At 41.1% G+C, this 20,990-nt stretch overlaps 2 protein-coding genes across 8 annotated transcripts in view; one reads left to right on the plus strand and one right to left on the minus strand.

Moving 5' to 3' along the window:
- SRPX (sushi repeat containing protein X-linked) overlaps positions 1-20,990 on the plus strand; it is a 149,114-nt gene that overhangs the window by 117,369 nt on the left and 10,755 nt on the right. The gene's annotated exons all lie outside the window — the stretch shown is intronic.
- Positions 1,637-20,990, minus strand: part of SYTL5 (synaptotagmin like 5) — a 187,050-nt gene continuing 167,696 nt past the window's right edge. For all 7 annotated transcript variants that reach the window (XM_058184449.1, XM_058184448.1, XM_058184452.1 and 4 more), the window contains 2 exons: positions 12,489-12,694; positions 1,637-9,370 (listed from right to left, as the gene is read on the minus strand). In XM_058184449.1, coding sequence (XP_058040432.1) covers positions 9,228-9,370; positions 12,489-12,694 — 349 coding nt within the window. In that variant the 3' untranslated portion in view covers positions 1,637-9,227. The remainder of the gene's footprint in view (positions 9,371-12,488; positions 12,695-20,990) is intronic.

Consider the following 20,990-nt stretch of genomic DNA (forward strand, 5'->3'; position numbering starts at 1 on the left):
TTCCGCACACACCCAACCTGGTAATTGATTAGCCATTCCTGCAGGATTTGCATAATCTGTCATTAGATGTTGGGAATCCACCTCCCTTCTAACCTGGCTGTGTTCAATCCCGGAGTGAAAATGCCAAATACCACTCACAGGGTTTGGGGAGCTGGTGCTTTCCCCCGCCCCCTTTTTTCTGAAAAAAGAAGACGATAGAAATGAAAAGTTTGAAGAGTGATTTCTGTGTCACCACAAAGACAATCACAAAGCATGAGGATGGAGCTGGCACAGAATGAAAGAATTCTACTTGACTGTGTAAGAAAAGACACAACTTCCCCAAAGCCCCACATTAATAAAGAACCCCTAAGGAAGAGAGATAGGGATGCGATGGCTCAGTGGCTAAGATGCTGAGCTTGTTGATCAAAAGATCGGCAGTTCAGCGGTTCAAATCCGTAGTGCCACGTAACGGTGTGAGTTCCCATTACTTGTCCCAGTTTCTGCCAAACTAGCAGTTTGAAAGCACGTAAAAAATACAAGTAGAAAAATAGGGACCATCTTTGGTGGGAAGGTAACAGCGTTCTGTGCGCCTTTGGCATTTAGTCATGCCAGCCACATGACCACAGAGACCTCTTCGGACAGCGCTGGCTCTTCAGTTTTGAAACAGAGATGAGCACCTCCCCCTAGAGTCGGGAACGACTAGCACATATGTGCAAGGGGAACGTTTTCTTTTAAGGAAGAGAGAAGCAAAGAGAAATAACACACACAATCCACTAAAAGTAAAAAAAAGCCCCACTAACTCTGTTTTTTCCTGTCAAACTACAACCAGAGATGCGTGTCTCAGGCTAAAAGGATCCAATTTTGCAATAGGAAGCCTGAATAATTTCAGCTGTTGCGGTAAAAGGAAACTTTGAATCCAGCCTGTCAATTCACAAAGAAAGCTTGCTAGCAACATCAGACTAACTCAGTGCTTCTCAATTATTTTCTGTCATGCCCCCCTAGGAAGAAGAAAACATTTTTCGCACCCCCCGCGCGACTGTAAATAGTACAGTCCCACACTAAAGATGGCTCCGACAGGCTCATGTCACAAGGGTTTTGGACAGCCAATCAGATGCTCCCGTTGTTCTCTGATTGGATACAGAGACATAAACACAGGGCTTAGCTTGTTATGACAGTGTTTGCCGAGGTCAAACGCGCCCCCCTTTACGGAGCCTCGCGCCTCCCCTGGGGGGCGCGCCCCACTATTTGAGAAGCACTGGACTAACTAAAGATAGGATTGTAAGAAAAGATAAAAAGTTACTCTTTTATAGAATGTATTAATTCCACAAAAGAAATTATAAAGGCTCTATTGCAAAGCCTCAGTAACAAGGCAAAGGAAAAGCCACAGGAAAAAGATTAATTATTATGTGTCAGCTTGACCAAAATGTTCAAGAAAGCTCACCCACAAAGGGTGAGAGAAATAAAATGCATCCTGTTGTAAATTAGCAAAAGCAATCACTGCAAATCACATGAAATTGGAAATCAGTAAATAAAAGAAGCCATGACCAGAAGGATACATGCTGGACACAGTTAGGATGTAAACAGGCAGGAACTGAGGGGGGTGGGGAAGGAGGTGTGATGTATATTGGGGGGAAAGGTATATAAGCATTGTTTGAAACTTTGAAAAGTGCACTTTATCATCTCAATCTAACTTGGGAAGTGACGTGGAGGCCTTTTGCAAACACATTTCAATAAATTATCTTTCTTTGTACATCAGAGTTTTCTATTGAATTAGTGAATATAAATTTTTTTGGGTGTTTAAATCTCACAGGGGGATCATAGAATTCATTACATTTGTTAAATGATTAAAAATCCAAGAAAGCTGCCACTTTAGATCATTGCCAGTTCCCTTGGGGGTTTTGTGCACCATGGGAGCATACCATTGCTCTTCCAGTTTCACCTTATGACCTTCTTCACCCATGTTTTCTTGGGCTATTTTTTCTCCCAGGAAAGGCACAAGGAAGCAGTTGCATTAGCAAGAGCATTGAGAAGAGCCCATCCTGCTTTCTCCTGTTCTCTCTCCTTTCCATCTGTGTTTGCTATCTGTTAAATAACTTGACAGATCACTAAATCTTCCATTCAGTCTGTCCCATCCTTTTTCACCCCAACTTTAGAGTGTGTGATTGGTGATTGTTTCCATATCAACCTGTGAAGCTTGGTGGCAGGGAAAAGACATTGACTGCTCTCCTAACTTCAGAATGAATCTGGCTGCATAGTGCCTTTTCTGACTAACATTTTTTTTAAAAAACAGGCAGAAGTTTTTCTGATGAAGTGCGATATAGCTCACAAAAAGCTGCCTTTTGATAAAAATGGTTAATTGGAAAAGGTGCTACCAAACTCCTCATTTTTTGACACTATAGACTAACATGGCTTCCTCTGCTGCAATGTCTCCTTAATTTGACACTAAAATAGTTAGTAAAAATAGTGTTGGTCATCAGCTTCATAGTAGAATAGATTGTCCTAGGACTAATACATTTTAAGTTGGGATACTTTCAGTGGTGGGATTCAAGTAATTTAACAACCAGTTCTCTGCCCTAATGATTTCTTCCAACAACCAGTTTGCCAAACTGCTCAGAAAGTTAACAACCAGTTCTCCCGAAGTGGTGCGAACTGGCTGAATCCCACCACTGGATACTTTCATGTTAGTTCAAGCAGTAGTGAATAGGAGTTTAATTCAGCTGTAAGGAAGTACCCAATGTCTCTGCACCGAAGAGCTAAATGATAAAGCTTGAATGTGGGACTAACTGTATAAAATACATACACCATCATCATTTTGATACTGTTAAGCATACTATTCTCTATAACCTTAACACAGATAAGTTTTGCACTGTCCATGGTATGAGTCAAATATACAGAAACTTAAGTGAGGGCATCTGGACGCCAGGCGCTGAATTATGCACAGCCCTCCTGATGCCTGTTGTAAAGTAAGACAGCTTCTAAAATAAGACTTAATATCATTTTTATATACTTAAAATGATCATTAGGACAGAGAAACAATTGTTAAATTATTGGAATCCCACCACTGCTTCCAAGGTCCCTTCCAACTCTGTTAAAGAACGTACAATTTTAGAAATATTATCTGATGTCAAAGTTTTAAAAACAAAATATACACTGAATCCAGCGGTGGGTTTCAACTAATTTAACAACTGGTTCTCTGCCGTAATGATTTCTTCCAACAATGATTTCTTCCAGTTTGCCAAACTGCTCAGAAAGTTAACAACCGGTTCTACCGAAGTGGTACGAACTGGCTGAATCCCACCACTGACTGAATCCATAAACAGGAGGAAATGAAATAATTGTAGTAAATATCTGTAAAATGATTGCCTGTGTAACAATATGCAGAGAAAAGGCAGAAAAAGAAATGTCTTAAAGCTATCAGCTGGTAGCTACCATGAATTAAACAAATCTAGCAAAGGTACCTAATTAAACTAGTCTTTCGTAGCCTTCTGGCTCTTCATATAAACTGAAAATAATAGTACTTTTTAATCTTATTTTGAGTTAAAATACAAATTACAATCTGAAGAATATATGATATAAAATGGAAACAGGCAAACAAGTCAGAATAATTTGAAAAAAATGTAAAAAAATCAGTTTCATTGTTTCATATATTTGTTTAAAATACAACAAAATTTGTGAAATAAATTTTTTTACTCTGTAGTTTGGTGCTAACATAAATCTATATTCAGTCACTCAGCCCAGCTTTTTGGGTGGCAGCTGGTGTTTCACAGTAGTTTCATAAAGCATCAAGACATTTCATGGAAAAAAACAGTAAAGTTCAAATATACACCAATGCATTTCCATGCTAAAAAATATATGACTCAGAAGTAGATTTACAGTTTTAGATTATTGAATATGAGTTGAATCTAAATTATGACTTAATCAAGTCAGATTTACAAATAATATTAAGCCAAAAACAGATTATTGGCAATTTATATGTTAACCACATTTTTTTCTTCCTAGCATTTTTTTGGAGAGAATCAACCAAGTGTTTTATGTAGTGGTTGGGTCAGGTATTGACTGACTGGCTTGTTCCCCAAACCTGACATCATGGGCTATGAGATAGTGACTGGCCCAAAATCACCCAGCTGGCTTTCATGACTAAGGCAGAACTAGAATCCACAGTCTCCTGGTTTCTGACTTGGTGCCTTATCCAGCAGTCTAAATTGGCTCTCACTTATGTGTTAAAGATAGTTTTTTATTTAAGATTGATTTCCCTGTGAATTATAGTACAATATAGTATAATTGGTATGGTATGGTATGGTATGGTAATTCATTCTTGATGCTTCCATTTAGCCATGGAAGTTTTAAATAAATAGTCTTCCCAATAGAATAGAATAGAATAGAATAGAATAGAATAGAATAGAATAGAATAGAATAGAATTTTTTATTTGCCAAGTGTGATTGGACACAGAAGGAATTTGTCTTGGTGCATATGTTCTAAGTGTACATAAAAGAAAAGAAAAATAGAAAATATTATGTATAACATTAGTTTATTTCAAAAACATTATTATACATAATCTTGTATCACTGACTGAACTGTAGAAATTCTTAGAAGCGGGTGGGGGGGAAGAGTCCTTTTGTAAAAAGAACCAAACAAATCATGAAACTTTGTTGATTGCTTACTCTTCGGTAAAACTAAGACAGTAAAAGTATAATGAAGTGCCAACTGAATACTTTAGGCAGCTTACTTTCTCAAGATAATCACAATAGTAGTGGCAAGATTTTTTTTTGTAAAAGTTAACGATAATAATAAAAAAAACCCCAAATAGAATCAATAGCAATACAAGAAGATTCCCTGCCTGGAGAGAAAATGCCTCTATGACTCTGGACACACAGAAACAACAAAGCATGTGTATCTTTAATGCCTGTATTCACTGCAGAGATATTACTGGATAAATGCTCGGGGCACAAAGTTCTGTACCTCTCCATTGCTTTCAGATACAAATCCTGCTGCAATATACAAGGTTGCTAGGACCTGTGCTACAAACTAGACTTAATGATAGATTTATGACATACTGAAATGCTGTGTCATTTGATACAGTTTTCCATATACTAACTTTTATGTTCCCTTACATATATCTAATGCTTTACCTCTTTTATATTCTTGTATATTCTTGCTTTTTATATATATACTTTGTTTTAATGTATTTTTATATCTTTTAGCTTTTCGTTATTATTAGACTCTGATGTATTTTTTGTGCTTTTTAATTGGCTGGACCCCATCCTCTTTATGCTGGTTTATAACCACAATAAGGATTTAATTTAATTTTTAATTTGTAGCTGGAGAGAAAGCTATATTTGAAAATCTGCACATGTCTCAGCCTGACATAGACCTTAATAATAATGTAAAGGTAAAAAAGGTAAAGGTTTCCCTGTTCAGTGGGTCCAACTCTAGGGTGTACTGCTCATCTCACTTTCTTGGTCAAGGGAGCCAGCACTGTCCGAAGACATTTTCTGCGGTCATGTGGACAGCATGGCTATATGCCAAAGGCACACAGAATGTTGTTACCTATCCACCAAAGTAGTACCTATTAATTTACATTAGCATGCTTTCAAACTGCTAGGGGGGCACGAGCTGGAGCAAGGAACAGGAGCTCACCCAGTAGCACCACGCTTGGGTCACCAATCCAGCTTTCGAGAAAAGAAGAGAAGAGAAGAGGGAATAGGAATAGGAATGAATAAGGATAGGATAGCATAGGATAGCATAGCACAGCACAGCACAGCACAGCACAGCACAGCACAGCACAGCATAGAATAGAATAGAATATCAGAGTTGGAAGGGACCTTGGAGGTCTTCTAGTCCAAAGCCCTGCTTAGGCAGGAATCCCTACACCACTTCAGACAAATGGTTATCCAATCTCTTCTTAAAACTTCCAGTGTTGGAGCATTTACAACTTCTGGAGACAAGTTGATCCACTGATTAATTTTTATGTCAGGAAATTTGAGAGGCTCCTACAAAAATGAGGGGTTAATCTATTTTCCAAAGCACCAAAAGGCACGACAAGAAACTATGGATGGAAACTAACCAAAAAGAGAAGCAACCTAAGACTAAGAAGAAATTTCCTAAGGGTGAGACCAATCAATCAATGGAACACCTTGCCTTCAAAAGTTCTGGGTGCTCCATCACTCACAAGCAACACAGTTACAAGACAACTTGAAATCTTTACAGTCTAATACTGTAAGCTAACTCTTAAATGCTGAAAATGCAGGATCAAAATACATAAACATAGAAACAGCATTGCAACCCTATTCCAAATTAATAAAACCAATTCTGCTAATTAGAACATGTATTTAAAAATACATAAGAACAAGAAATTCCTGCTCTGTATTAACATTTTTAAAACTCCTTCCCTGGCCTAACCCTGTCAAGAACAAGGAGAGATCCAACTAGAAATAAGGAGGAATTTTCTGACAGTGAGAACAATCAATCAATGGAACAGCTTGCTTTCAAAAGTTGTGGGATTTTCATCACTGGAGGCTTTCATGAAGAGATTGGACTGCCATTTGTCAAAAACGTTGTAGGGTTTCCTGCTTGGGTGGGGGTTGGACTAGATGACCTACAAGGTCCCTTCCAACTGTTAATTTATATGATCTGTAACTTTCTATTGTTTCTGTGCTGACTGCATTCCTGCTGTTTTGTTATGTAACTAAGTATTTGCCTGTTAAATGGCTTTTGACTGTCTGCCAGGAGCTATTAACTGATCACTTTATTTCCTCTCTGTGTTTTAAAGGGGCTAGAATTTTTCTGCTGAGAAAATGGCTACCATATTTTTTGGAGTATAAGACACACTTTTCTCCCTTCTAAAAGAGGATGGAAATGTTTGTGCGTCTCATACACCGAATACAGCAGGGGTGAAATCTAAAAATTTTCCCTACCGGTTCTGTGCGCGTGGTTTAATTGGTGGGCATGGCTTGGTGGTCAGGTGACTGGGTGGGAATGGCCAATAATAAATAATCATCAAAGTAGACAAAACAATAAGAGGTACCAAAAACCAACTTTCACATTTACACACACACAATGCAACACAACCGACTCACACACAATGTAAAAGTGGCTGTACTTCACCCAAAATGGCCCCTGAAACAAGCAGGAACCTCACACAGCCACAAAAAGCTCAAAAACCAACTTTCACACTTTACACACACACAACACAACACAACACAACTGACTCACACACACACACAAAATGCCGCATACAGCTTTGTGAGATTTTGTGTGTTTAGGTAGTTAGATTGAAACACTACAGAAACACACCAAATCTCAGAAAGCTGCACAAATATTTTATTTTATTATTTTATTTTACTTATATTTTTATGTAAAAGCAGCTAAATTTAAAACTTCCTTAACTTTAAACTGCTGTCTAAAAAATAAATAAAACTCCTTTAAAAAACTCCAATTAACTATTTTTTAAAGCTCCTCCCCCTTACCCACCCAATTGAAAGCAGGCAGATTGAGTTGCTCATCGATGAGATGGATTGTAGGCAGGCAGATTCAGTTGCTAGCTGATGCAATTGATTGCAGCAGCCGAAGCAAGGCTTAGCAAGCCCGAAAGAAGCAGCAAGTAGGCAAGTGGGGAGCGGGCTGGGTTGGGTTGGCATGGGAAGGGGGGGGCAGGGATATTTGTTACCGGTTCTCCGAACTACCTGCCCCCATTGCTACCGGATCGCCCAATCCGGTCCGAACCAGGAGCATTTCACCCCTGGAATACAGCCATTTTTGGCCTCCTGAAGCACCGCCCCGCTTGTCCCATTATTGCGAAAAATGGGCCCGTTTTTTTGCAAAAATGGTGCGCAGAGGGTTTGGGAGGCCTGCAGAGTGCTCCTGGGAGCTGGGGAGGGCAAAATGCCTGTTTTTTGCAAAAAGGGGGTGTGTTTGCCCTCCCCCAGCCCCCAGGAGCACTTGGCAGGCCTCCCAGACCTTCTGCGTGCCCCTTTTTTGCAAAAGTGGGCGAAAAACAGGCCTTTTTTTCTTACTTACCTCTTTGAAATCTTGGTTGTGTCTTATACACTGGTGTGTCTTATAGTCCAAAAAATATGGTATATGGCTATTTTTTCTTTTTCTTTTCCCTTCCTTTGGTTAATTACAAATGAGCAGGAACATCTGAGGTGTGTGTGAGCTGCTGGAATCATTAGGCAGGCAGGCAAGCAGACTTAACTATTCCACAAAGAGTTAACAAACCATTCTTATGAACCAGTGCAAACCGGCTGAATCCAGTGGTGGGATTCAGCCGGTTCGAGTGAACTGATAGTTAAATTGCTGGCTGCCTCCGCGCCTTCCAGCCCTGCCCCTTCCAGGAATCCCGATGCACCCCATTTTGGCTCCCATGTAAGTGCAGTGAGGCCTGCTAGGCCCAAAACGGGGCATGGGGTGTGTGCTGCCCCCTTGTGGCCAATTTTCACTCCCAGGAGGCTTCAGGGAGGCCACCTAGGCCCAAAATGGGGCACGGGGGGGGCAGACCCTCAGCCCATTTTCGCTCCTGGGGGGTGCAGGAGTCCGAGTGCTGCCTGTCACATTCCCTGGCCATGCCCACCATGGCCACACCCATCCACTCTACCCATTAGGGCAGAGAACCAGTTGTTAAATTATTTGAATTCCACCACTGGCTGAATCCCACCACTGCCTCTAACCCATGCCATTTTCTTTATGAGCAGGTAACTTGAGACTCTAACTTTTTATTATAAAACCTATTAGTAACCATTTGTGGATAGTAGCCTGAAAAAATTAGGCTACTCCTAATTAAATAATAAAATAATAAAAATAATTACTCCTAGAGCATGCCTCCAATCCTGGTGCTCACTTCCCAAGCTCATTTGAAATGGGATTATAATGAACTAGCTTCAATGTCTTTTCATTCATTTATCAATCACTGATATTGTTTTCTGAGAAAACATTTTGAAATAATAAAGAAAAATCTTTGAGCCATATTCTGTAGAGAGTAGCATATGGCCTCATTCTAACAACTCAGAAAATCTTGCTTTGGAAATGACTTTACTGCTTTAGACTGGTAAATCAATACAAGAGTTACAGCATGGATTTAAGACAGTGCTGAATGCATTCATAATCCATTGCAGAAAATTTAAATTCAGAGTAAAAATAAACTTCCTTATGTTTACATGTGCAAATCATGACAGGAGACCAGTCTCCATTACATCTTATTACAATTTAAAATTACACTACAGTAGTTTCAGTCTTATGCAAATCATACTCCTTAGAGTCTGCGTTTCCCCATGCTGGATCTCAGCATTAATACACCTTCTACAAAATCTCCAGGACAATCAATCATTCTTTGCCAAAGAAGTCGCTCTTCTCCTTGAGAATCCATCCAGTCAACTTCTTTGCCATTGCATATACCTGGAAAATTGCAAAGCACAGTGGTCAGCTGATCTTTTTTTTTTTTAACATCAGAGGTTCATAACAGTGGTGAAATCCAAACTGGTTTGCTACTGGTTCTCTGGTCATGCATGTGACCTGCACGTCAGTTCACTGCGTGCACATGCGCACCAAATGTGTGCTGCATACGCATGCACAGTGCGCACTAAATGCATGCTCTGCACACATGTGTGCAGTATGCACACCCATGCACAGTATGTGCCAAAGGGAGGCTTGGGAAGGTAAGTAGAAGCGAGGGAGGATCACTGTGGCGTGCAATTTACCTTCGCTAGAAAGCAGGATTTCCTGCTTTCTAGCGAAGCTAAACTGCGCTGCACAGCTGATTCCCGCTCCCACTGTTCTACTTACCTTCTCAAGCTTCCTTTTGGTGCATGCTGCGTGTGTGCATGCACAGTAGACACCAAAAGAAGGCTTGGGAAGGTAAGTAGAACAGTGGAGGGGGGATCAGCTGTGGCGCGCTATTTAGCTTTGCTAGAAAGCAGGTTTTCCTGCTTTCTAGCAAAGCTAAACCCTGCTGCACAGCTGATCACCAGAAATACCAGCTCGGAGGAACGGGCAGCTTTTTAAACTATTGGAATTCCACCACTGGCTGAATCCCACCACTGCCTCTAACCCATGCCATTTTCTTTATGAGCAGGTAACTTGAGACTCTAACTTTTTATTATAAAACCTATTAGTAACCATTTGTGGATAGTAGCCTGAAAAAATTAGGCTACTCCTAATTAAATAATAAAATAATAAAAATAATTACTCCTAGAGCATGCCTCCAATCCTGGTGCTCACTTCCCAAGCTCATTTGAAATGGGATTATAATGAACTAGCTTCAATGTCTTTTCATTCATTTATCAATCACTGATATTGTTTTCTGAGAAAACATTTTGAAATAATAAAGAAAAATCTTTGAGCCATATTCTGTAGAGAGTAGCATATGGCCTCATTCTAACAACTCAGAAAATCTTGCTTTGGAAATGACTTTACTGCTTTAGACTGGTAAATCAATACAAGAGTTACAGCATGGATTTAAGACAGTGCTGAATGCATTCATAATCCATTGCAGAAAATTTAAATTCAGAGTAAAAATAAACTTCCTTATGTTTACATGTGCAAATCATGACAGGAGACCAGTCTCCATTACATCTTATTACAATTTAAAATTACACTACAGTAGTTTCAGTCTTATGCAAATCATACTCCTTAGAGTCTGCGTTTCCCCATGCTGGATCTCAGCATTAATACACCTTCTACAAAATCTCCAGGACAATCAATCATTCTTTGCCAAAGAAGTCGCTCTTCTCCTTGAGAATCCATCCAGTCAACTTTGCCATTGCACATACCTGGAAAATTGCAAAGCACAGTGGTCAGCTGATCTATTTTTTTTTTAACATCAGAGGTTCATAAGAGTGGTGAAATCCAAACTGGTTTGCTACTGGTTGTCTGGTGATGCATGTGACCTGCACGCCAGTTCACTGCGTGCACATGCGCACCAAATGTGTGCTGCATACGCATGCACAGTGCGCACTAAATGCATGCTCTGCACACATGTGTGCAGTATGCACACCCATGCACAGTATGTGCCAAAGGGAGGCTTGGGAAGGTAAGTAGAAGCGAGGGAGGATCACTGTGGCGTGCAATTTACCTTCGCTAGAAAACAGGATTTCCTGCTTTCTAGCGAAGCTAAACTGCGCTGCACAGCTGATTCCCGCTCCCACTGTTCTACTTACCTTCTCAAGCTTCCTTTTGGTGCATGCTGCGTGTGTGCATGCACAGTAGACACCAAAAGAAGGCTTGGGAAGGTAAGTAGAACAGCGGAGGGGGGATCAGCTGTGGCGCGCTATTTAGCTTTGCTAGAAAGCAGGTTTTCCTGCTTTCTAGCAAAGCTAAACCCTGCTGCACAGCTGATCACCAGAAATACCAGCTCGGAGGAACGGGCAGCTTTTTTAAACTATTGGTTCACCCGAACTAGTAGCCAACTACCGGTTCACCTGAACCGGTAGTTTTTATGACTAACTGATTCGCCTGAACTGAAACAAACCGGTAGCATTTCACCCCTGGTTCATAACACATGATACTCCAGATTCCCCAGAACTACAGCAACTCTTATCAAACTGTCATCTATAGCTCTGGTTTCTACCATTGGTACAGTGTAAAATTTACAGTTTCATTTAAAATGAGCAATGAGCAATTTAGACTGGTACAAAAGGAACAAAATATGAAAGATCTAATATCTTAATAATATCTATGTTACAAACTGGAAGCTGTTGCTCCTAAAAAATAATTCCTAGAGAATTCTTACAAGAATAGTGGGATGGAGAATGAAATACCTTGAATAATTAATCTAAAAACCTATTTTAGTCTGGCCGTCTTCTTTTTTTGTATTAATTATAGGACAAGAACTTAGCAGTCCTTTTTATTGGAAATTCTAATCAGATTTATTTGCTTCTTTTATTATTATTTTACTATTATTTATTCTTTTTAGCTTTGCTTTTAGGCAAACATCAGAATGGGTTGATTCTTAAATATTTTTAATTCAACCATAGGCAACATTCAGCAATCCAAAACTTTGCAAAAGGCCTGTGGGCAATAATGAAGACTCTTTTTTCCTATCTGTTTTTTCATATCATTCAAGAAATGATAACAGTAGGAATTTATTGATATGCTTATCATTAGATTTCTATGTTGTCTTTCATTCAGACGCTCAAGGCAGCATATATAGTAAGCTTTCACTTATTTTCCTCCATAGCAGAGTTGGGCTGAGAATAAGTGTGTGGTCCAAAGTCAACCTCCATGATGAAGCAGGGTCTAAAACCCGAGTCTTCTCCCTCCCAATCCAGCACCTTATGCATGGAGGGGTGCATTTAAATTCCCAAAAGCCCTGCATTTCCATTTCCCACATTTTTACAATATCTTTTCTGGAAGATATGGAAAATTTTCACTATGAGCCAATGGCTGCAAGAAAAAGAGCTAAACAGGCCTCTCAAGTACTGATATCCATTTCTAAATATAAAGAGTATTTAAAATATTTTATTTGTTACTCCCTTTCAATTCCATTCTATCAAAGGGTAGGTCTATCCACACCTACCACTTCCAATACTCAAGCGAACACCACCCAGGAAAATGTTGCTGGTGAGAGACTCCTTGTCCCAAACAGTGAGTTCTACACAGACATTGTGTATATCTCTAGGGTTCAAGCCACTAAAACTGAAGATATGATTCCAGTGGGGATTCACACTCTTTTTTATTACATGGGTTTTATACTTTGAAGATTTGTTGTCAGGAAGCAAGTATCTAAGAGAGAAAAGAAAGGAGGAAAAAAAAATAAGAATATGGAGGTTTATTATGAATGTCATAATAATTATAATTTTTTTAAAAAAAAAAAGTTTTATTTTTACAATCATATCAAATAATTCATCCAATGTACAGTTATATACAATTAGTCGGGCTTGCCCAGTCACCACCCCCCTTTTTAACACTCTTCCCTCTTCTACCTTCTTTTACTATCCAAACCTTCCTCTCCTTCTCTTATCTACATCCTCTCCTCCCTCCACCCTCCACTCCTTCTCCCTCTTCTACCCCTCTTCTTTCCTCTTCTCCTCTTTCCTACCTCCTACTCTCTTTTCTCCTCCCCACCGCTCTAAAATGGTAACTGGGCAGACCCGACCCTACATTAATTATATTTATACATCTTCAATAATCCCTGTACATTAACCATCACTCCATCTCTACCCTCAAACCCCCAGTTCCCTCCCCTTACCCCCACCCCCACCCCGACTTCCCAGAACAAAATGCAGGGTATCAAAACTAACAATCATAATCCAAAATAATTCCTAAATTATAATCTCTAGTCACTCCACACTTAATCACACTCTCAATTCCTCTCCTTCAGAAATATATCTAATACAAAATATTTCCTAAATTTACTCATATGCTATTCGATATTTTTTTATCTGATACTTATTTTGAATATAATCAATCCACATTTTCCATTCTAAAATATATTTTTCTTGTGTATAGTCTTTCAAGTAAGCAGAGATTTTGCCATTTCTGCCAGATTTGATACTTTGAGTGTCCATTCTTCAATTGTAGGTAATTCTTCTTTCTTCCAATATTGAGCAATCAAAAGTCTTGCGGCTGTTATTAAGTTCAAAATCAATTTAGTCTCTATAGCTGTACAATCCATAATTATTCCTAGTAGAAAGAACTACGGAGTAAACTTAATCTTCTTTTTCAAAATATTCTGCATGATCCACCATACTTTAATCCAAAATGCTTTAACTTTTTTACAAGTCCACCATATATGGTAATAAGTGGCATCTTCACAATCGCATCTCCAACATTTAGCCTGTACATTAGGATACATACATGACAACTTTTTGGGGTCTAAATGCCATCTATAAAACATCTTATAAAAATTTTCTCTCATATTTTGCGCTTGTGTAAATTTAACATTCCTCACCCAAATTCTTTCCCAAGTTTCCAACATTATTGGTTGCTGAAAATTTTGTGCCCACTTAATCATACAATCCTTAACCAGTTCAGTCTCTGAGTCTATTTCTACTAATACATTATACAACCTCTTAATATGCTGTTGGCCTTGATCTCTCATTTGTTTTAACAAATTATCCTCAGTTTGCTTAACACCTATTTTTTGATCTAGTTTCCATCTAGCTTGTAATTGTCCATATTGGAACCATGTATAATTTTTCCCTTCTTCCCCCATCTTTTCTCTGGATTTTAATTGTAATTCCCCCTTTTCCATACAAAGAAGTTCTTTATAGGTAACTACCTCCATCTTTTGATATATATTTATATTTTCTATCATGTGTCTCGGGATTGCCCATATTGGAATCTTTCCATCTAATTTATATTGATATTTCCTCCAGACCCTCAATAATGCATTTCTAATTATATTATTTTTAAATATTTTATCTACTTTCTTATCATATAATAAATAGGCATGCCACCCATATAACAAACCATAACCTTCTATATTCAAAACTCTTTCCTCAGTCAAATTAATCCAATCAGTAATTAATGATTTATTTATTTATTTATTTATTTATTATTCGAATTTATATACCGCCCTATCTCCCAAAGGACTCAGGGCGGTTCACAGGCATATAAAACATCAATATACAAATTAAAATAATCATTAAAAAACTTATTCTAATGCCCAATTATTAAAATAGAAATATAAATATTAAAACCAGTTTAAAACCCCTATAAATTTAAAATCTAAGCCAGTCCTGCACAGATGAATAAATGTGTCTTGAGCTCGCGACGGAAGGTTCGGAGGTCCGGAAGTTGACGGAGTCCTGGGGGGAGTTCGTTCCAGAGGGCGGGAGCCCCCACAGAGAAGGCCCTTCCCCTGGGCGTCGCCAGACGACACTGCCTAGCTGACGGCACCCTGAGGAGTCCCTCTCTGTGAGAGCGCACGGGTCGGTGAGAGGTATCTGGTCGCAGTAGGCGGTCCCGTAGATAACCCGGCCCTATGCCATGGAGCGCTTTGAAGGTGGTCACCAAAACCTTGAAGCGCACCCGGAAGGCCACAGGTAGCCAGTGCAGCCTGCGCAGGATGGGTGTTATGCGGGAGCCACGAGGGGCTCCATCTATGACCCGCGCAGCCGCATTCTGGACTAACTGTAGCCTCCGGATGCCCTTCAAGGGGAGCCCCATGTAGAGAGCGTTGCAGTAATCCAGGCGAGACGTCACGAGAGCGTGAGTGACCGTGCACAGGGCATCCCGGTCCAGAAAGGGGCGCAACTGGCGCACCAGGCGAACCTGGTAGAACGCTCTCCTGGAGACGGCCGTCAAATGATCTTCTAGAGACAGCCGTTCATCCAGGAGGACGCCTAAGTTGCGCACCCTCTCCATCGGGGCCAATGACTCGCCACCGATGGTCAGCCGCGGATTTAGCTGACTGTACCGGGATGCCGGCATCCACAGCCACTCTGTCTTGGAGGGATTGAGCTTGAGCCTGTTTCTCCCCATCCAGACCCGTACGGCCTCCAGACACCGGGACAGCACTTCGATAGCTTCATTGGGGTGGTCCGGTGTGGAAAAGTACAGCTGGGTGTCATCCGCGTACAGCTGGTACCTCACACCGAACCCACTGATGATCTCACCCAGCGGCTTCATGTAGATGTTGAACAGAAGGCGAGAGGATCGATCCCCGCGGCACCCCACAAGTGAGGCGCCCGGGCCGACCTCTGCCCCCCTGTCAACACCGACTGCGACCGGTCGGAGAGATAGGAGGAGAACCACCGATAAACAGTGCCTCCCACTCCCAATCCCTCCAACCGGCGCAGCAGGATACCATGGTCGATGGTATCGAAAGCCGCTGAGAGGTCTAATAGGACCAGGGCAGAGGAACAACCCCTATCCCTGGCCCTCCAGAGATCATCCACCAACGCGACCAAAGCCGTCTCCGTGCTGTAACCGGGCCGGAAACCGGACTGGAACGGGTCTAGATAGACAGTTTCATCCAGGTGCCAGGGAAACTGATATGCCACCATACTCTCTACAACCTTCGCCGCGAAGCGAAGGTTGGAGACCGGACGGTAATTACCTAAAACAGCCGGGTCCAGGGAAGGCTTCTTGAGGAGGGGCCTCACCACCGCCTCTTTCAAGGTGGCCGGAAAGATACCCTCCACCAAAGAAGCGCTCGTAATCGCCTGGAGCCAGCCTCGTGTCACCTCCTGCGTGGCCAGCACCAACCAGGAGGGGCACGGATCCAGTAAACACGTGGTGGCATTCAGCCTCCCCAACAACCTGTCCATGTCCTCGGGAGCGACAGGGTCAAACTCATCCCATAAAATGTCACCAAGACCACCCTCAGCCGTCTCACCCGTATCACTGCAATCTTGGTCCAAACCATCCCGAAGCTGAACGATTTTATCGTATAGATACCCGTTAAACCCCTCAGCACGCCCCTGCAGCGGGCCACCCCGCTCCCCCTGGTGTAGGAGGGAGCGGGTCACCCGAAACAGGGCGGCTGGGCGGTTATCTGCCGATGCAATGAGGGAGGAGGCGTAGCTACGCCTCGCTTCCCTCAGTGCCACTAGGTAAGCCCTAGTATAGGACTTCACTAGTGTCTGATCAGCTTCTGAACGGCTAGACCTCCAGGAACTCTCTAGGCGTCTTCTCCGGCGCTTCATCCCTCTCAGCTCCTCGGAGAACCAAGGAGCCGGTTGGGACCTGCGCCGGGTCAGAGGCCGCAAAGGCACGACACGGTCTAAGGCCCCCGCCGCGGCCCGTTCCCAGGCCGCAACAAGTTCCTCAGCCGAACCGTGAGCCAGACCCTCAGGAAATGGCCCAAGCTCCGTCCGGAACCCCTCCGGGTCCATCAGGCGCCTGGGACGGAACCAACGTGTCGGCTCCGTCTCCCTGCGGTGGTGAATGGCGGTCAGAAAGTCCAGACGAAGAAGAGAGTGATCTGACCATGACAAAGGTTCAGTGACTATTTCCTTTAAGTCCAGATCTCTCGACCACTGCCCAGAGACAAAAATCAGGTCCAGAGTGCCACCCCCAATGTGAGTAGGGCCATCAACTACTTGGGTCAGGTCCAAGGCCGTCATGGAAGCGATGAACTCCCGGGCTGCCGTCGATGACGCGCCGGACGATGGCAAGTTAAAGTCCCCCATGACTAAAAGTCTGGGGGTCTCAACTGCCACCCCGGCCAGCACCTCCAGGAGCTCGGGCAGGGCAGCTGTCACGCAGCAAGGAGCCAGGTACGTGATCAGCACACCCATCTGACACCTATGACCCCATCTCACAAAGAGGGATTCGCACCCGGCAATCTGAGGTACAGTGGTCTCCCTCGGCTCTAGACTCTCTCTAATCACAACCGCCACCCCCCCACCCCTACCCTGAGCCCTCGGCTGATGGAATGCACGGAAACCCGGCGGGCACATCTCGACAAGGGGCACTCCCCCTTCCAGCCAGGTTTCCGTAACGCCTATAAGGTCCGCAGCGCCCCCCTGAATAAGATCGTATATTAGGGGGGCCTTATTAACTACGGACCGTGCGTTGCATAACATCAGCCGAAGGCCCAGGCTCTGGGGGTCTAGGCCATCCGGGGAACGGGAAAAGGACGAGGGATCGGGGCGCGCGACCGCTTGCAAACATCGGGCGCGTGCCCCCCCAGAACGATATGATCCCCCCCTTCCGCCATATCTGCCCCTCCCACTTACCGTGCAAATCGGGCCACCCTCACCAGCAGGAACGCAATCTCCCCCCCTAACCTCCGAACCTATTAAAGAACCGTCACGAGCACGCGCAAGGACTGGCTCCCCACCCGACGGGCTACCCCCAACGCCCGCCTTAACCCTCCCACCCCTTAAAAAAGCCCTATCTAAAAACCCCCAAAGGCTCTTTTTTCTCGCATGCCACCTCTGTGGGTCCCAAGACCCGTCATTGAGGCCGGCCCTTGATAATGCGGCGGGCCATTCCTGCGAGGCGGGGGCACCTCGCAGGCGCAAGAGTTCTAAGGCAGAATATCGCATAAATAAGTTAAAAGCATAAACAGGAGAAAGTAGACGATGTGAGGTAGCAATGTAATGTCTGGGGTGGCAGGATGTAATGCCAAGTCCAAGTGGATACCCATCTTCCAAAATGTCTTCAGATGGTGGCTGGCTCAAAGCTGATACAAGCTGGTATGAGTCGCAGATGCAGTCTGGTAGTAAAAAGTTATTGCTACTCTGCGCAAAGCTCAGTCCTAAAATCCATCCTAACAGAGGTGGTATTCATCTCCCCCGTTCGTGGCGTCACCGATATTTCCAAAATGGATGTTTCCTCAATAGATAAGACAACTGTTTCATAATACAATTTTAAATTAGGCATTTTAAGACCCCCCCTTTCCCTTATATCCTGCATTATTTTTAATTTTATTCTTGGCTTTTTGCCCATCCATACAAAGTTATTAACCCATTCCTGTAATTTGATGTCATTCTTAAGCACCGGTATCATTTGAAACAAAAATAGAAACCTGGGCAAAACATTCATTTTTATAGCCGCTATTCTTCCCAACAGGGATAGTTGTAACTTCTTCCAACTCTCCATTTCTTTCCATACCTTCTGCCACAATACCTCATAATTATTTTTGTATAATTTGACATTTGAAGCTGTAATATATATTCCTAAATATTTAACCTTTTTAACGATTTCAAAACCTGTAGTTCTTTCTAACTCTTCTTTTTGTTGTATATTCATATTTTTAGTTATCATCTTTGTCTTTTGCTGATTCACCTTAAATCCAGATACTTTGCCATACTGACCAATTATATCTTTTAAACCAGTAGCTGAGTATATTGGTTGAGATACAGTAACAACCAAGTCATCTGCAAAAGCTCTTAATCTGTAATCTTGATGTTTAACTCTAATTCCCTTTATTCAATCAGAACCACGTATTTTATTCAGAAGAATTTCTAAAGTTAAAATAAAAAGTAATGGGGACAGGGGACATCCCTGTCTCGTCCCTTTCCCAATTTTAAAAGTTTCTGTTAACCCACCATTTACTATTATTTGTGCTGTTTGCTTCTGATATATTGCTTTAATTGCATGGATAAAATAATCCCCAAATTGCATTTTTTCTATTACTTTAAATAAAAACTGCCAATCCAATCTATCAAAAGCTTTTTCAGCATCCAAAAAAAAGAACGCCGCTGAGACTTGGTTGTTTCGTTCCAAATATTCAAGTAAATTTACAATTTGCCTCACATTATATCTCATCTGCCTACCCTTAATAAATCCTGACTGATCATTATGAATTATTTGATTCATCACTGGCATTAATCTATTAGCAAGTATCTTGGCAAATATCTTATAATCAGTATTTAAAAGTGATATAGGCCTATAATTCTCTGCTTTAATACCATCTCGATCTTCCTTCGTATTAACGAAATAAAGGCTGTCCTCCATGAAGGGGAACATCTCCTCCCATTTGAATTTTATTAAATAACTCTTTAAGTGGTTCAACCATCTCATTTTGTAAAGTTTTATAATAAACAGCTGTTAAACCATCTGTACCTGGTGCTTTACCGATTTTAAGTTGCTTAATTGCTAACAAAATTTCCTCTGAAGTAATTAATTGATTCAGTTCTTCTCTTTGATTTTCTGTAAGCTCACAAATATTTTGTTGTTGTAAATATCTTTCTATCTCTGTATCATCAATCATATCCCTAGTATATAACTTACTATAATACTCTAAAAATGCTTTTTTAATCAAGTTCTTTTGATAAACTTCCTTACCCCTATATTCTATTTTATCAATCGTTCGTGATTTCTGTTTTTTCCTTATTAAATAGGCAAGCCATCTTCCTGGCTTATTGGCATTATTAAACGTATTATGTTTTACATATTGTAAATTAATTGCTACTTGATCTGCCATCAACATGTTACACTGACCTCTTAATATATTTATTGATTCTTTTATTTTACTATTTCCTGGGCTATTTATCAATAACTGTTCTTTCTTTTTAATTTCCTCTTCCAATTCCTTTTTCTTTTTCTGCAATTTATTTTTATATTTAATATTCATTTGTATAAGATTTCCTCTCATATAAGCCTTACTAGCGTCCCAAATCATCTCTATAGATGTTTCTTTTTTCATATTCATAATAAAAAATTCTTTCATTTGCTTTTTACATTCATTTACATTTTGTTCATTTTTAAACAAATTCTCATTCAACCTCCATGATCTCCTAGCCTCCTTTTCCCGATCAAATTCAATCCAAACCGGACTATGATCAGATAGAGTTCTTGAACAAATCTTAGTCTTCTTCACTCTAGAGTACAAATCATTAGAAATCAAAATAAAATCAATCCTCGAAAATGATTGATGCCTGTCAGAAAAGAAGGTAAAATCCCTCTCTTCTGTATTATGTTCTCTCCAAATATCTCTTAATTCCAAATCCTCCATCATTTCAAAAAAAGCCTTTGGTAATTTCGCCCGGCTTGACATTTTCCTTAAACTTTTTTTGTCTTTTTGAGTATCCAACACACCATTCCAATCACCCATTAATATATATGATTTATAATCCCAAAATACTATTCTTTTATGTAAAAACTTGAAAAAATTTTCTTGTTGTTGATTCGGAGCATAAACTCCTATTAATAATATCTTCTTTCCCTCCAACAAAAGTTCAATAGCAATGTATCTTCCTTGCTTATCCACCTCAATTAATTTTGCTGATATATCCTTCTTTATATATATAACTAAACCATTTTTTTCTCAAAGAGGAGGCAACAAAATGTACTCCCAGTTTTGAGTTTATCAAATATTTCTGGTCTAAAGATCTAATATGTGTTTCTTGTAAACAGGTAATGTCATTTTTAAATTGTTTCAAATAATGAAATACTTTCCTTCTCTTCTGTGAATTCAAACCATTAACATTCCAAGATAATAGTTTAATTGCCATTATCGGCCAAAGGAAACTTTTGGAACACCAGCCGCAGATCACATTTTACTTTAGGCCTTGCTCCTCCCACTGTTTCCGTTGTAGTAGTTGCCAGTTGTTGTTGTGCCTTCATCTCTTGTTCCTTGCGTTTAGCAGCAGCTCTTGTCAGCCTTTGTTCTTTTGAATCT

The sequence above is a fragment of the Ahaetulla prasina genome, chromosome 5, assembly GCF_028640845.1.
Source record: "Ahaetulla prasina isolate Xishuangbanna chromosome 5, ASM2864084v1, whole genome shotgun sequence".
Classification (NCBI taxonomy): domain Eukaryota; kingdom Metazoa; phylum Chordata; class Lepidosauria; order Squamata; family Colubridae; genus Ahaetulla; species Ahaetulla prasina.